General features: G+C 41.8%; 1 protein-coding gene across 2 annotated transcripts in view; it reads left to right on the top strand.

Moving 5' to 3' along the window:
• The window catches only part of COMMD1 (copper metabolism domain containing 1), a 67,905-nt gene extending 50,163 nt beyond the window's left edge, over window positions 1-17,742 (top strand). For both annotated transcript variants that reach the window (XM_027715534.2, XM_027715449.2), the window contains one exon: window positions 17,630-17,742. In XM_027715534.2, the coding sequence (XP_027571335.1) occupies window positions 17,630-17,737 (108 nt within the window). In that variant the 3' untranslated portion in view covers window positions 17,738-17,742. The remainder of the gene's footprint in view (window positions 1-17,629) is intronic.
• Window positions 17,743-17,980: the final 238 nt, after the last annotated feature.

Below are 17,980 nucleotides of genomic sequence, written 5' to 3'. Positions count from 1 at the left end.
AGACGCTTTAAACATATACCCCAAGGAAAGCAGCAAGTGGTGTTCTGCTCTATTTCTCCAGATTCCCCAGCCCTTCTTTGAGGAATAAACTGAGGGTGGGTTTTTTTCAGTGAGTAAATCCAGACCCAGGTGAGTGGCTGGGCTGGTTGCTTGCCCTGTTTGGAGCTGTCAGCTGATGGCACATGTCTGTGCCTGCAGTGAGCTCTCAGGTCAGCGAGGGCACAGGGAGGGATGATGTCATGGAAACTCCAAACATATGGGGTTTTTAGGTTTGTTCAGGGCTTTTTTTAGAGAAAAAACCAACCCAACAACTCGGTTTTACCCTTTGTAGATGGAAACTAAAAGGACAGTGATTAGAGCTTTTACCTAAGACAAAAAATTAGGAAAGCTGCTTTTCTGGCCATTTTATCTAATAGCAATAAATCTCATTGAGCCGAGTGCATCTGTCCATATGGGTGCAGCTATTCTGAGACTAAAGAACTTTAGACAGTCCTACTGGTGCATCTGACCCAGGTGCCAGGGTCTTTTTGGTCCAGCAGTAGTTATATTCTGATGGGTGAATCTGTGGAGATTATAACATCAAATGCCAGCTCCTCATTATAGTTAGATAAATAAGTTCTAGCTGGGGAAAAGTATGATGATTCATTTTTTAATGAAGAGAAATAGTTTAAGATGTTCCGTTTCTGGTAATGCACTCTCTTCTAAATGTGTTGTCTTTTGAAAATCTAATCTCAGTTTTAAACAGTGTGGGGTTTTGTGATTTGAACTTATTTCCAGTATGAGTAGTACTCTCATTTTTAGATGCTTAAGGCTCTTGGTTAAAAATAAAAATTATGTATCTTGGAGTTTAATGCAGACAAGTCAGTAAATAAGAATAACTTTTCAGCATTTCCATCCCTCCATCCTCCCCATCCATAGCTCCTGAAGGGAATCTATATTTTTATTGTCCCTTACTGATGAGGTTGTCTCAAGTTATTATACCCATTATGAAGGGGTGAGGAGATGGTCCAGACAGCCTTTATTGTCTTCATCCTGTTCATGAATATCCAAAGCACAGTAACCAATTCCTGGAAGCTCTAGGGCTTCGTTTTTAATTTTGACTAATTGTTTTCTTGAAATAACGAGCAATGGTGACTTCAGAAAGCAGACTCTTCTGGCGCCCAGATCATTAGTGACTCACCGTATCTGTAGTAACAGTTACAAATATGCTTTGCCACAGTTTTAAAAAGTCCTGGTTGTTTTGCTCACAAAGGATGTATAATGTACAGTGGGAGTGAGTGGAGATGTATTTGCTTATCATTTCCTATTTATGACCATTTTAAGACACAGAATCCAAGGCAATCAAAAACTAGCAAGAAAGAGGGAGTTGCATTAGAGATCTGGTCCAGATGAAATATATTGTCTGAAGTGTTTGTTTTGAACATGGGCAATGGCCCTCTTGCCTCCTCCTTAACTCCTCTACAGTGATTCAGTGGAAGTACTGCTCCATGTTTCTGAGGCTCATCCGCAGTAGGAGCACTAAATTAGTCCCCCGTTCAGTAAGACTTTGGCTTTCTTGGAGATTTCATGATAGAAATTTCATCACACACGTTCTTCAAGAGCAGCGCTGGAGGGCAGTGGAAAGAGGCAGGTATGTTGTCCACCCAGGGTGGCATGTGGGAGAGGTTTCCAGCAAGAGAAATCCCTCATGACTTCTCTCAAATGATGCTCAGGCAGGTCCATTCTCATCCCTACTTGGTTTTTCTCTTGTGGAGAAATCACGTAGGGCCTCTCACTGTCTGAACTTCAAGTGCATCTATGAAATTGCTGCTAAGGATTGACCACTGAGTCTTTCCAGTGAGGTTAAAAAACAAAAATACAAGTCTAATATTGTCTGTACCTATTTTATTGTTTAAAATTCCACAGTGAGCTGAAAACTGTATTAACCCTTTTGCAGTAGCTCAGGATTCAACAGCACATGCAAAGTGTTCCTTCTGGAAAGCATTTCTGAGATGTTTTTTGGCAAGGGTGTGTTATTCTCTTTTTATAGCACACCAACCAAAGATGTATTTGATTTCTTCATGTGACTGCCTGGCTTTCTTAATAGGTATAGTGGAAGTTACTTTTTTGGAAGTTACTCTTTTTTGTTGCTTTTTTGGTGCAGTGAGTGCTCATGGTACCCAGTGTCCTTCCCTGTTCTGCTGCCACACGACCACAAAAAAACCAAACCAAACCACAACCAAGCACTGCCACTGCTTTGATTTGAGATGGGAAGCTGAGGTCTGTGATGTCCAGATAAGGTATTTTATCAGCATTTAATTCCGTCCTTCGTTAAGCAGGTGCATACAGGAGGAGCACAAACCCATTAAATGGTAATGCTGAGTTCTCGTCAAGAACTTGTTTATTGGGGAATCAATTGAAGGAGGCCAAAAATGCTATATTCCCTCCCTGGTTATTTTGGGAGCTCTAAAGCACCAATACCCTTTTTATAACTGAGGCTGATATTTTAGAAAATATCTTTACGTGTCTACGACTTGTTTCCGAAACTCTTAATTGGGCTTGTGGGGTGAAAGGCCATTCCAAATGCAGAGCTGCTTCCCAGCGTACTGTATCTCAGGATAATCCTTTTATACAAGGAAATTAAGGAACAGTGCTCCGTGCTCTCCCTGCAGACGGTTTGGCAGGCTCGGAGAAATCAATCCCTGCAGTTTTCTGGTACATACAGACAGCAACTACCATGACTTGAACCCAGCTTTGCAAATGAATATTTTTTTTTTTTTTAAAATCTCCTGAAGGGAGACAAAATGATGCTTTAGAGAAAGAGTTGTTTGGATTTTGTAAACCTCTCTGAGCTCTATGTGTGTTGTAAAGGCTTGTGAAGGACGAGTGCAAGTGTGGGCTGGTCAGTGAAAATCCCTATTTGGCATTCAGCAGGGGTTCAGATAAAAGCAAGCTTAAAGAATGGGAGGAAATAAATTTAATTATTTACTGTTGCTGCAAAGTCTGTGCTAGCTTTTGTCTCCTAACCTTGAAGAAAGATATAACAGACACGGAAAGATATAATAGGCATTAGCAGGGTGAGGAGAGACATGAAATCCTGCAAGCAGACGGAGGAGGAGACAGACATTCCCTGTCCTCATTGCCTTTGTATGCAGGCCCCTTTTTACCCTACTAGCCCCCAAAGCAGTCCAAATCTTTCCATACAGTCTCCACTACCTCCCAGCCCTTCGGCAGGTCAGCAAGCAGGGGAATTGAAAAGCAAAGTATTTAAACCAGAAACAGGTATTTTTATGATGATGGTGCACAGTCAGTCTTGGCTTTGTTAGTACCTTTTGGTCAAGAAGGCAGTAGAAAGACCAGCCATCAGTACAAAGCCCTAGGCTTACCAGGATTAAAAAAGTGTAGTGCTTTGATGTTTGAAAAGAGAAGGACACAGGTCCACTCACAAATTTTGCCATAATTCCACTTCAGGACAGCTGTCTAAAACCAGACAAGAGCATTCGGTATTGCACATTGTCCTCCTGTTCCCTGCTTTCTTAAGGAAAGGGTGGCTTTGAGTCGTATAAGGCTGTTCTCCATCTCATCTCCCTACCTGAAATCACAGCTCCATTCATTTTTCTTTTATGACTTCTTCTTCTTCTTCTTCTTCTTCTTCTTCTTCTTCTTCTTTCTTCTTCTTCTTCTTCTTCTTCCACTCAAGAGCTGCAGTGAGAAGGCAGGGGGTGGTGTCCCTGCGCCCTCATGGCCACGATGTGCCAGGCCAGCACAAGGCAAGGTCCTTGGTGCTTCGACTGGTCTCCTAGGAGGGCACCTTTAGTCTGATCACAGGAATAGGGAGGAGGTGAAATGCATTCTATTCCTCACAGTCCTGCAGCAAGAGCAATGACCTTACATCTGCCAAGGGGAGCCCGTCACAAATCTGACATTTTCTGGGTGCAGGAGGAAGGCGTTACAGATTTACTACTGATGAGAAACGTGCCTGTTCTGCTAAAGGCTGACGTCCAAACTGTAGATTGCAGGCCAAAAAAGGCAGGAGAGACAAAAAAAAGAGAGACTTCTCCTCTGCTTCAAAGGCACAGAAAGCTAAATGAACCATCTCCATTTTCCTCAGTAGAAGTGGTTAAGGTCTTTTATATTTCATTGCCCTCGTCTCCCCTTGTTCATGATGAGAAAAGAAAAAGACAACCAATTAAATATCTGACGTGGAGGAGCTGCAGCCTTTCTTTGTGCAGAGGTATCTCAATTCTCACGTGTTTATTTTCATATTCAGTTCCATATCCTGAGTGGATCACTTATTAATTGTTAAATGACTGCTCTGCAGTTCAGTTATGGAAATGATTTCTACTTCAGTACCACTTGCCCTTGAATTGAGGAGGTCAACCAAAATTAGATAACTTTTTTTGAACCTTTTCTTTTCCTGAAAAGAGATATGGTTCAACATGATGCCTGTCAAGAGGACTGCGGAGTTCTGTGCTTTAAAACAATTCTTGTGGCCAGGCTGTTTTTGGGATCAGGTTGAGAACTGGTGTCGTGATCTGTCCTGATTAGGCTTTTAAACAGATGAATACAGGTGTGGTGCATTGACTGTAGTCCAGAGTTTGTATTCTATTGCCTACATTCATTGCCAGGATTCATTTTGAAACCACAGATTGTATAAAACAAAGTTGTAATATTAACTGAGGCAAGAAGAGCTGTGTGGGCAGAGCAGACGGCCCCTTGGCTTCAGTGGGATTCTGCACAGGCATAAATGTCCTCCCACGCTCATCTCTTTTCAGGGTTGCACCTACAGCTTCAGCTTTCATTGCGAGCCTTTGCTTTTCCTCTTACACAAGAAAAGAGGCTGGAAAAAACAAAAGTGAGTTGTGTATTATGCAGCAAATATGAGCAAGGACATATTCTGTGGTTTAAAAAAAAAAAAAGGCATAGAAAAATGCAAATCTGTAGCTTTTCCTTTCTTTTCAGAAGAGAACTGTGTTCCTCTGGTGTCTCCCTGCTGGCACGTAATGCTGATATTTTTGTGCATTTGATCTGAAGGTCACTGAAGTTAGTGCAGAGATTCACACTGTCTTTAGCAGACTTTGCACCACACTGAGCTAGAGCTGCTGTTTTGCTGATAAATCCAAGTGTGATGCCTGTCCCCAGGCTTTGAAACAGCAATAGCAGCAGTGCTGGAGGGGCTGTAAACAGGCTGAACTACAGATATTTGGCTGCCCCCTTTTCCGTGGGAGATTTCTCGTGGTGAATTGCAAGACAGCAGTTTGCATTCTAAAAGACATGAGAAAAAAATACCAAAAATTATCTAGACCAATTTTTTTTCCCAGTTTGGCTTTTTTCCCCTTGTAAGTTCACATGTTTGAATTCCAGAAAAGAAGCAAGCATGGTTAGTTGAGTTCCACTGAGAAGATGTGTCTGCAATGGCAGCGTAACTCTGAGTGACCCTCTTGTCCTGATAAATTCTATTTTCAGATCATCGGAAAGGGTGTAGGTAAATGGCATAAAAGCAGCAAAAAAAAGGAGCTTGACCACTTTGTCTTGTTAAATATTTTAAGAAAGAAAACCCAGCTGAACATGTGCTGAACTGCAGGCATATTTTCAAGCCCTTGGTACACGGTTTACATATTTTTAGATGAGCCCTTTTGCCCAAATGCTAGTAGCTTTTCACTCTTCATTTGGTGGTGTATTCATGCATAATTCCAGATCTGTGGGGTGCATGGTTGTGCCAGGGACAGAGGGTTAATGTTCCTGGGAGGAGGTGGAGATGCTGCTGGTGGTGTGTGTGCCTGGGGAGGCTCTGTTGTGCCAGGCTTGTGCTCTCCCTCCTCTGCATGGTGAAACACCCTGGAGCAAATGGATGCCTGGCATCGCTGAGCTGCGATGCCATGGACACAGCCAGGAGAGATGAGCATAAACAGCTGCCCTTGAAAAATTATTTCTGAAAAAATGCCATTTTGTGGGCACAAAACGTATTTGCTGTAGCTGGGTTGTGCTGATCTAAGAGCTTAGGTGCAGGAATATAGGGACCTTTTTAACATGGGACTTTCTGAGGGCAGTTGCTGTTACGAGACACAGATCAGCAGAGGATTTGCTTGGCCTTTACCAACCACTTGCGAAACTTGCAGCAACCAAAATAAACACCGCTGTACTTTTAGTTCAGCTCCGTGTGTTCAGCTGCGTGCCCTGTACACCCCTCACCTTCTCTTGTTTCAGGCAATCTGGGTGCCTTTTAGACCACAGGGCAAGTATGAACCGTTCAGAAAGGAGCAGAAAAGAAGGTTTTAAACACATCTTATTCCAAAGTGCTGATTCAGAGTAATTCTAATCTTCGGTCTCTTCTCTGAGAAAAACAGGTGTGGTCTTGACTGAAGACTGGTTGGAGGGGAAAAGCCAAGGTCTTCTAGCCATTACCATGAACAGGAGCCAGCATTGTCTGTTCCCATGGAAAATAAATTGTTTTAGGATTATAGAACCGTAGAATGTTTTGGGTTGGAAGAGGATATTCATAGAGAATATTAATTTCTACAAAGCTTTTATATTTGGTGTAATACTTTTAGTCAGGACATTAATGGATTCTTGAATCATTTATGTAACAGATAAACTAAAACATTAAAGAGCTGCAGGGGAGCAAGAGAGATCTGTTTTGGGGATGCTAACTACATTATTCAGCCTGCAAGCTGATAGTACACTCAGTCAGAATATGCCAGAATCCCAAGTCTAGCAGCCTCCTAAAGGTCAGGAATTCTCTGCTCAGGTTTTTACTGTATTGTTTAACTGTGAGATAATTTTTAAATGCAGATTACTTAGACCATGTTGATGGAGTTGGTATAAAAGTAATTCTTAACCCCACAGTTCATTCCCGTTTTCCTGCCAGTATATATTGCAGTAACAGAGAGGAATGTGGCTGACATTGTTTTGATTAAATAAAAAATTATGTTAAAAGCACAGAAATTTCCTTATGTAATTAAGAGTTAACCAAGTCCACGGTCTTGGTGACACCCTGTAACAAAAACATACCCCAGTGGCAAAGAGGGTTTGGTGCTGTGATATGGTACTTTCCAAAACATGTAAGAAAATGGTAAATAATAACATAAAGTAGTTGAAACTTAATTCTGAGAAAGTGGGGGTTTTTATGATGCTGAGTGATGCTTGATTTTAATTTTTTGGCCATGCGGAATGACTCCCGTTCTAGATAATAGGTAGGTTAAAATGTAATGAATATGAATTCCAGGTCTGATTAATGTTCTTACTGGAGTAGCCGAACTTAGGATAAAAGCAGAAGATACTTCAGTAAGGGCTCTCTTTTTCTTGGACTAATTTCATACTGCAACTAAGTGCTACAAGATTGAAAAAACAGAGGCTAGCCCAGGTATTTGGAGATGAAACATGTACATGTTTCAGCTCTCTGAGCCAGTCGTAAAAACACCAACCAAACAAAATACGGCACAAGAAAACAAGTACAGCTGTGGAACAAGACGGAAAAATGCAGATCAGGACAAGAAGGCAACAAACCATAAGTGAGGAGGGGCATTTACCCTTTGAGGTCCCCTGCAGAGGACTTTCAGAGAAGAGCACATCACCTTGCAGTGGTTCCACTGAGAGACAGTTCATCACTGAAGAGCTGACACAGCAGACAGAGCTTGAATTAATGATGATGGAGCTTTCTGGTCGCTGGCATCCTTGTGACCACCGGCAGTGGAAGGACTACCAGTGCTGGGGGTGCTGAGCTGAGCCAGCGAAAAACACGATCAAGAAGATGAGAACCTGATACCCTGCCAGAAACATGGTGTATTTCCTTTCGTTTTTAAATACATGCGTTCATTTAAATCTCACACTAACACAAAGGTAATTTAAATTTTTTTATGATGTCTTTATGTGGCTCTCTGTACAGTTTGGTGAAGCTTGCAGGTATCACTGTCTTTTTTTTTTGCTTTTGAAACCTCTTAAGCCCTGCCAAATATCCGTAGGCATGAACTGGGACATCCACATGGAGAAAGACACATTCAAATTTAAAATATATTATTTTACTGTTTCCCTAAGATTGCGTCCTATGGCAGACCCTGGAATTACATAGGATCCCCAAAAGCTTTATTGTAAAGGAGGAAAAATAACATGAAACTTTCAGTGTAATATACACTTTTAGGGTGACTGGGAATTGGCAACTGTGTTTGTTGCCAAATGAGCATGAAGCTTTTATGAACCATCTCCCACATGGAGGGTCACCCAGTGATGACCAGTCTATGAGGACAGATTCAGATTAGATATAAGGAAGAAATTTTTTACAATGAGGGTGGTGAAACACTGGCAGAGGTTGCACAGAGAGGTGGTGGATGCCCCATCCTGGGAACATTGAAGGTCAGGTTGGACAGGGCTCTGAGCAACCTGATGTAGCTGAAGATGTCCCTGCTCTAGATGGACTAGATGGCTCTAGTTGGACTAGGTGACCTTAAAATGTCTCTTCCAACCCAAACTATTCTATGATTTCTAAAAATTGACCACAAACCTCTAAAATAAATTCTTCAGAAATTTTCCCTTAATAAGCCTCGCCCTTGAAGGGTCACAGCTCTCTAGAGCTGTATTGCCTATTTTATCTTCTTGTAAGAACGAAACTGCCATGTCTGTAGGACAGGAGAAGAGCAGGACTTTCTTCCTAATATTCACACTGAGTGATATAAATCTCTGCAACCCATCTGCATGGAGGTCTCTGAAGCATGCCAAGTGGAAACAAGGTTTGTGCAAATAAGAGTCAGAGAGCAAATGCATTTCTTAGTGATTTTCACTCTCTTTACACCTTTGTTTACGTAACAGCTGGCTCAAGACCCAACCAGAGCTGCATACCAAGACAATGTATTTAGGCTAAGCTGGTTAAGTGATTTGTTTGGCACACCATTACACCTGTTCACTTCAAGCCAGTCAAGCAGCAGAAGAAAAATGCTCATGTTAAAGATTAAACATCCCACGCTTATTGTTTTAGGGTGTGAGAGAACTCCAGCTCAGCTGTGCTTTCAAAGGTGCTGTAATTCAAATGAAAACAGTCTTGATGTGCTTTCTTTGTCAAAATGGTGTCTGTAGGGGCAGAGAGGAAGTAGGGGAAGCGTGTGGTTTTGTTTTATTTTTTATAAACAGTTTTGACACAGAGACATCTGACTTTTCATTCCTGCACCAGGAGTTAGATCATAACACTTTTTGTTCTCTTATCAACTCCATTCCTATCTAAAGAAGGCAACAGTGGTGGCAATGCCTTTGGTTAGGATTACCTGGCCCTATATTTAGTGGCCATCAAGTCTGACCAACTTACATAGTCGGTATTTCCTGTGCCAGGTTGAATCCTTCCCCAAACTGCTTTGTCTGTATCCAAGATCAAGACTAGGAGGGAAAAAAAATGTTCTGGGTGTTTCTCCTTAAATATCTTTCTTTATATAGGAAGTGCCATAATGGTTTTTTGGGAAAAAAAAAACAAGACTTGGAAATAGTAAGATCAAGGTTTATAGCAAGGTCAGAAAGGTGCCTCTTGGTGCCCTTATGAAAAAGAATTGACTTAAAAATTTAGGAGCCTCTGAACATCTTATTTGTGTGTCTTTGATAGAGATTTTGTCCAACACCTCAATTCTGAGAGGCTTTTGCATTAATTGAGCATGTTCCAAAGGGGCAATGCAGTCTCTGGATGCACTGGGCACTGCTGTAGGTACCTGGCTCTGGGTTCAGGCTGATGAACAGGCTGTGCAAGGACATTGCCCAAAGGTAAGAGGGTTTTCCATTCTGTTAAGCTCCTGTGGTGGCCAGTGACTGCAGCAGATTTTATGGGGTAACTCGAGTCCAGATAGTTGAAGATGTTGTAAAAGGGTGTCAGAGGAACCAGGTAAGCAGGCTTAGCAAACAGCAATCGATCAGGATCAGATAAGCCCACATAAAAAGTTACAGGTGTACCCTTGCAAAGAGTCATCCATAAATGAGAAAGAAATTTGCATCTTGTCAGCATGAACAGGTGGTTTTTTTCTGGATTGTGTTGGTACCAGCAGAACTGTGGCTTCTATAACCTTCCCCTTCTGACCACAGCAAGCTGCCCTATGAAGTGGCTCAGCATTAGGGTGACTGAGGGCTCCTTCACTAATGAACAGAAATCAGAGATCACTAATCACAAATGCAGGGTGATTCCCTGTGCTAGACATCCACCATTTGTTCATTGTCAGCCTCTCTATTTGTGCATTGTGGCAGGATGTTTTTAAGTGGAAGTGTGGATAAGTAACTCCTGTAATAAGGAGCTTGTGCAGGGGCAGCACACAGGGCAGGAGGCTGTTCTCTGGGTAGGATATAGGGAATACATAAGGTTAAAGCAGGTACAGGTACAAATCAAAGTGATTTTTTTAAAAAAAAATCAGAGAGGAAGTTGAAGGGCTTACAGAAACCAATTCAGGTTAATATCACCAGTTTGAAAACAACACAACCATATAGAAAATGTATAAGGCTTTCATAAAAGCACTCGCTTTTTTCCTTGTTAATTATTAAGAATAATATTATTCTTGTTAACTCTTTGATATGAAACATATAAAAGCTACACAGTAAGCTACCTTCTAATTAGTTCTACTAATATACTGATTAAAGTGTGGTTTGGGTTTTTTTTTTGACATTTCCTGAAAAGAAACCTGTGCTTCCAAAAGACACGAAGAGCAGCAGGTTAAAGCACCCCTATATCCATAAATGCTCATTTTTCATGCAGGGTATAAAATACGAGGTAGACTGTTTTCAGGAGGCTGATAATGTGAAAGGAATGACATTATATTTGCTGTGCAGTATCAGGGACTTAGTTTTATCCTCCTGGAATTGTTCCAATTTCTGCAATCCTTTATCTGTTTAATCTGTGATATTACAGGCTTGATGTTACATTAAAAGTATTAAAAAAGCTGCAGTTGAGTTCACTTTTTTTTCTATGGGGATGTAATAATAATTCGCTTAAGAGGTTCCTGGTTCATGTAATACCAAAATAATGGAGAATTAAAAGGCACTTTCTTTTGCAAATATTTGTGCTTTTTTTTATACAGTGTTATGGAAATGAATTGCACTTTGCCTAAGAGTTTTTGAAGGCCATGATTATAGATTTGCAGCACAAATAGCTCAATGAATTTAGTATTGGCAGAAATGTGGTCGTATGAAATCAATGGATTGCCATCCATTCCATTTTTTTCCTGGAATTATCTAGACTTGCTGTCATTATCATATGCCCCAGTATATCTTGCGGAATATTAATGAATACAAAAATAACTTCTCAAGTTTGCAGTGGGATCACGATTGATTCAATGTGATAGAAGATTTGATGCAGCATCTCACACTTCTACCATTTGGTTTGTGGCAGCCCTGTAGTTTGTTGTTTGTTTTTTTTTTACCATTTATCAAGTATTCCCAAGACGAAATCTAAATGGCAGAAATAAATCACTCTCATAAACATCTGACATGAAATATTTCCACCCAGCGGAATCACCAGTTTAATGTAATTTTTGAAGAAGAAAATATAAGGTCAAATCCAATATTTGTCTTCTTTTTGGGTCATCCATGCAAGATGCAGTGCAGGTCAGTTGTGTATTTTGACATTCCTGCTGCAGATGTTTGCATGGAAGAGTCACTAAAGCCACATGTAGCAGAACAAACCCCAATACCACCTACCCAGGCAGTCCTGGTGAGTCACCTGGGAACTGTGTGCACCAGTTGTCAGGGACAGGCCACCCGAAGAAAGCTTGGGAAGCAAGTGATAGTGCTGAGTTTATCAGGGTTTATTTATTTTGTGCTATCAGACAGTACAATAAAAAATTCCCACAGTACTGAGTAAGTAAAAATAGTCTCCAAGGAAGGGAGGCTTCTGCGATAGAGCTTGGCAGCGTTGTTGCAAAAATGACTTCTGGATGTGCCTTTTCCAAGGAGAATGTGTCCTTGCACTGTTACAAAGTGTCTAATTCCCATTTTGAATTTCTGGTTATGTTGGGACCTTTTTTGGGCTTTCTTTCTTTTCTCTTGCCTTTTTTGGAATGGGAGAAGGTGTTTGGAATTTTTTTTTTCTCTTCCTGCCCCTACCCCCTCCCATTATTTTCTTTTGTTTGTTTGTTAGTTTGTTTTTAATTAAGATTTGCACTTCTTTATCAATGAAAGCCTCTAAGCAGGTCTAGCCAGACCTTGAAAATAATATAATAGAATCTTATTGTTTCTGTCCCTGTTAGAGAAATAACTCTAACATATTAATGCCTCCTGGCAGTGGCCAGGGCTATGTGCCAGCTTCCTTTGAACACTGGAGCCAGTGGGTTCCACAGGCAGCTCCCTGCTGCTGCTTTAGAGACACTTCTGCTCCCCTGGCTCCCAGCAGTGCTGATGTGCCAAGGAATGACTGAAGAAGCCACTTTGTACTTTCAATCTATTGACTTTGAAACCATCCAAGTGACCCTGACAGAGCACTGTGTAAAAAAGGTTAAAAGGACTTGGACTGGTTTGTATTTTTTTTTTTTACTTGCCAAGTGAAGGTGCAGTTCCTGCTGTCAAATCTCTAGGTTTCCTCACTGGCTCTTTCCAGAGGCTTTCTTTTTCAACTACAGTTATAATCTTTTAGGGATTAAGAAATAAAACTGGGGATAACTGAGAATGTGCAGTTCTTGCTTGTGAGCACGGGGGGCTGATCGCACTGGCTCAGGCAAAGCCTGCTCTGGTGCTGAGCCAGCAAGGAGGGAGGTTCATCTGGAGGGAGCTTCGGTACTTTCCTGTAAGGGAAGGAAGGTGTAAAATGGGAGCTGATAAGGTAGTTGACCATTATTGGCCAGTAATCCACCTGGACCTGTTGGAATGAGGTCAGAGGGGGGTTGACAAAGATGTTCTGAGGTCTGGAGCACCTCTGCTATGGAGACAGAGTTTGCTATGAGAGGGTTTGGATGGTTCAGCCTGGAGAAGAGAAGACTCTGGGGAGACCTTAGAGCCCCTTCCAGTAGCTAAAGGGGCTACAGGGGAGCTGGAGAGGGGCTTTGGACATGGAGTGTCATGGACTGACAGGACAAGAGGGAACGGTTTTAAACTAAAAGAGGGTATGTTCAGAATAAATACTGGGAAGAAATTCTTAACTGTGAGGGTGGTGAGGCACCAGCACAGGTTGCCCAGAGAAGCTATGGATGCCCCATCCCTGGAAATGTTCAAGGCCAGGTTGGATAGGGCTTAGAGCAACCTGGTGCAGTGGTAGGCGTCCTTGTGCAGGGCAGAGGCTTGGAACAAGCTTTAACTTCCCATCCCACCCAAACCATCCTATGATTCTGTGATTGATTTTCCTGCTGAAATGCTACTACAGTTGTAACTTGGGATAATATTTACAGAGTAGTCCCTGCAGGTGTTTTACTAAGGTAGTATTTACATGGAATTAGCAAATTTGGAGGAAGTGGGGGAGTTGACATCATCAGATAAACCAGATTTTTTTTTGTAACCCTAACTTGTCCTACTGAAGCAGGTTGTATCTAAGCCCATGCATACATTTTCCTTTACTCCAGAGAAGCAATCTCTTAATACTTATTTGCAAAAGTGGATTTACTCTAAAATCAGTATCTGCTTAATTAATGCACTGGAAACAAAATGACGTTTGTTTCTGGTCGTGGGTGTTTCTGGAGAAGATGTGTGTGCTGTGAATTCCCAGGCACGTTTCCTGTGTGCTCGCTCCGTGTGATTCGAGCTGGCCACAAGTTCAGCCTTGGTGACGTCTTGGGACCGGCTCCTTGTTTTATTTATCCCCCACTGGCTTTCCTGTTTGCAGCCTAATGTGCTTGTATTGTGAACGGGCAGATACTCATCTGGTGTTAACACGTCGCTGGTTTAACCATAGCCCTGCTGCTTTGATGTGAGCCCAGCCCGCAATCTCTGAGGTGGGTTTAAAAACGAAAGTCAAAGGTTGGTTTTAGATAACGTATTTACAGAGATAATTCTGTTTGAAAGAGAACTACTGGTTAGCTTGTAATGTATGTGGCTTTATATACCCTTGTGTTTCTTCTGCATATAAGACAAGTATTATTCAGACACATAATGCTGCCTAAACTCCTCGAGGGAGCGATGGAGTTCTCCTGGGCTGGTTGGCGATGCCTGACCTCTTCCTGGACTCCTCTTCCTGCAGGTCAGCCTGGGGTGAGCCAGGTGGGATCTGCGGGTGACTCCTGGCCCACCACCTCTTCTGCTCAGGACACTGAGGCACCTCTTCAGGTGCAAAACTGTATGTAGTTGTCCCCAGGCATATTACAGTACCATATTATATTGATTTGGAGGTGTTCCCTGCTGGTTTCACTATCCAAGCAAATGTAACATGCTGAGAGGTTTGACAGCCTTGACTCCGGAGTCTTTATTTGTGATACACTCAGTTACTTACATAATATATACTTGATGGTTTTCCTGGATAACAGAGGTAGAAGTTTTGCTTAAATGCAGAATATTTTGTGATCTAGAAGGAAAAATGACATGGAGTAAAAAAAAAAAATTATTTATTGCTTACCCATGAGGAACTCAGAAGTTGTTAACAAGCAACAAAATTTGTTTCTCTGGGAAATGTTATGCTAGAAATTTCTTTGATTCACCCTTTCACACATCTGACTAAGAAGTGGAGAAGGAAGTTCCTTTTTATTTTAATCACATGTCACTGAATGGTTGGGCTTCAGTCCCCAAAAAAAGGGCAACACTTCTTAACTCTTCTACTTTCGTTAATAGCTTTTATTGAAAGTCTGGGCTCTGCAGTTCTTTTAATTAGGAAAAACCCCTCTGTTAGTAAAGAACTTTGCTTACCACAGTCTCAAAACCTGATAATAAGAACAAGGTTTCCTTGCTAACAAGTGAATGCATAACTGCAGCTGTAAAACTGTTTTATTGGCTAGTCCTTCCCAAAAGCAATGAATGTCTTTTCTGTCTCTGTTGACCAAAAAAATTGGGAAGGCTGAAAATTAATGTGGGTTCTTAATCACAATGAAAGGTACTAGGATGTTTGAAGGCACTTTGGGTTTCTGGTGACATTACAGATTGGGTTTTTACTTATGCAAGGGACAGCTAAATCTTTAAAACATCGTAATCTAAGGCAAAACCCAAGACAGGAGAATAAAATATCTTCCTGAGCAATGAAATTGCATTGAATCCCAGCCTCTGCAGAGCAAATGACTGCATTGCCTGTACCAAAAGGATCAGACCTAAACCCCTACAATACTCCCATTGCTCCAAGAAGCAGCTGCGTGGGTACAGAAGTCCAGAAGTACTTGGCTGGCTGGCTGTGTTTGCACACAGGCATCAGAAGCTGATGCTTTTTCACTATCTAAGGAGTGTTTTCCTGGTAATTCAAGATGGGATAATTCCTTTACAAAGAACCCTTAATGATTTTACAAGCACCACATCAAGTTGAGAAGGCTTTTAAGAGTGGGTCTGGCGCCTTGGCTGGTGGCTTTAAAATGCAACTGCATTTGGTGTGAAATAGGATCTAACTGGACAAACCCTGTCCAGTTTCAGACTGTTTCGGTTTCTTGAACGCTGTGGAGCTTTCCCTGTGTGAAGGTGGAGTTGACTCCCTCTCCCTGTGACACTGGAAATGAATATGAATAAAAACAAAATGATATGTGAATTCAGAGAGGTTTCTTTTTGTTGTTCCAATATACTGGCTAAAAGTTAAAAATACTAGATGTATCACAGTTGCTAGAAACCATTTTAAGTAGCTGCTCAAACTTATGCCATAGAGAACAATTGTATTTTTTAAAGTTTTCAGCGTGTGAGGATTGGTTTTCTAAAAATACATGGGTTTTTTTAAGTATAGTTACTAAGATAGAAAAAGATGTGCTTCTTTTGGTCTCTCATATAAATATTTTTGCAGCACTCTGCTGTTGCAGCTCCTAGACAACCTGATTCAAGTCTGGGGGCAGTTTGTGTTTCTTGGTTGTTTGTTTTGCAGCTCCTTTTTATAGCCCAGGCTCAGGAGTGAAATGGGAGGAGGGGTGGGAGAGCATGTGGGGAGAAAACTTTGGCAGTTGCAGGAAATGGATGTCCATTCCTACACCTTCCTGAAAGCATCGAGCTTGGCTTTCCAGCCTGAAGGTGGGGATGCAGGTGCTGTTCCCATTGCATGCCACCTGCTCTCACAACCCCTCTTGTGCACATACAGGCACCTTTTTTCCAAAGACCACGTCCACCCCCATGAAGGGCTCAGCTGAAGTCCAGGTTTCAGCCTGGGCAGCAAACTGTGCTGGGCTTTAGGACTTCGAGCCTCTGGCTGATTTGTTCCATTTTGGTTTTGCTCAACTGCAGAGGATCCAAGTGGGCTGAAATATTCTTTAACAATAAGAAGTATATCAAAAGGGATGCCTTGTTTCTTGCTGATCATGAGCAGAGATACCAAGTTTGTTCTTCGCCTGGAGGACACCTTAGGGGAGCAATAAGGAGGTTTGAATTTCACCACTGCATCTTATTTTGTCTTCTTTTTTTCATGAAGGATATAAACTAACAAAGCATTAAATAAAACCGAAGCTCAATTCTGAGCAGCCTGATTTACAACTCTCTTGGTCAAATTTTAGGTTGGTCCACTTGAGAGTGGATAACCAGACGCCATCCAACCCACATGGGAAAATTATAGCTGCTTTATAGCTAAAAGTATGCTCAGTGAGTACACTTACACTTGGATGAAGTGGCAATGTCTTTGTGTAATCAAAGAGTTTCGTTTTGAGCAGTTCACATTCCTTTTAGCTGACAAAACCTGAAGAGGGGGAAAAAAAAGTCTTCCTTATGCCTTAGGCTCGTGAAAAACATCTCCTCCAGATCTAGGCACCTCAGTCTCCTCCTGTCTGCTCACACTCGCCGTGTGATTAAGCCATAAAATCAGCTTTAGCAGATCTTAAAGGTTGCATGGGCAAACCCTGGCCTGATTTAGTCTGTTGATGGGCTCACATGACTTGGGGTGCAGAGTTGTGGCTGGAAAGCCTGAGATGTCAACAGGAGGCCTTTGAGGTCATCTTGTCGAGGACCAGGACCTAGGGCTGCATAACATGGCACTGCCACTCCTTCCCTGGAAGGTCAGGATAGAAATCAACCCGTGGCTGGAACACATGTGGAGGAAAGAGAGGTCAAGTTACGGAGAGGAGCTGTTGTCAGATCTTGTCTGTGAAACGAGACTTGTAATGTGTTATAGATAGTGGGATTATTTTGGGGTGGTGAGAAAAGCTGCTCCTGCAGTAGCTGTTCTGTGAAAGACAGCTCAAGTCGTTTTCCTAGTCGGGTCTGGGAAAACAGGGATGCTAAAACTGGGGAGATTTAGCATGAGCTGAAGAGGCATTTGCTTTGCAGTCCCAGTTTGCAGCAGTTGCGCTGGTTGGGCTGACACTGTCCAGTTCTGCTCATTTCTGGGGAGAATGGTTAACTGCAGCAGGGGTCTGTGATGTTTTCTGCATGATGCTTCACAAAGCCTCAGGGGTTAACTAATGGATTGCTAGAGATTTGACTTTTCCAGTGCTTCCTAATCAAGGAATGTTTTGAGAGGTACTTCAGGGCAGAAAAATATTCAGGAAGATACAAGAAAGCCCACTGCCAAGTGGAGTTAAGCTGTCAAATTCCTCACCAAACATTTCTTTCTGCACAGTGATCAAATGTAATTATTTTTCTCAAATATTGTTCTTGCAATTTTGTTTTGTAGGAATCGGAGTTTCTCTGTCTGGAGTTCGATGAGGCCAAGGTGAACCAGATGCTGAAGAAACTCTCAGAAATAGAGGAGAGTATGACTTTGTTGACTCAGACTACTTAATCAAATAAAGATATTGCAACTTAGAAAAAAAAATGTCCCTTGGTCTTTTTTCATAACTCCTGTTTCTGCACATAAAATAGGTGACAATGGTTAAATTATAAGTGGATGATGCATTCACAACCAGACATGGACTGAGTCACACTGTGAAGATTTCTCATCCACTCCTCCTGGCCTCTTCACCAAGGTGGCAGCAACATTGTTTGCACAAAGCTTTGCATAACCAAGCCTTAGAATGTAGCACAG

The sequence above is a fragment of the Pipra filicauda genome, unplaced genomic scaffold, assembly GCF_003945595.2.
Source record: "Pipra filicauda isolate LSUMZ 115617 unplaced genomic scaffold, ASM394559v2 scaffold109_size3271384_pilon, whole genome shotgun sequence".
Lineage (NCBI taxonomy): Eukaryota > Metazoa > Chordata > Aves > Passeriformes > Pipridae > Pipra > Pipra filicauda.
Note: the sequence above shows the minus strand (reverse complement) of the source record. Positions and strands in the feature narration are given on the sequence as shown.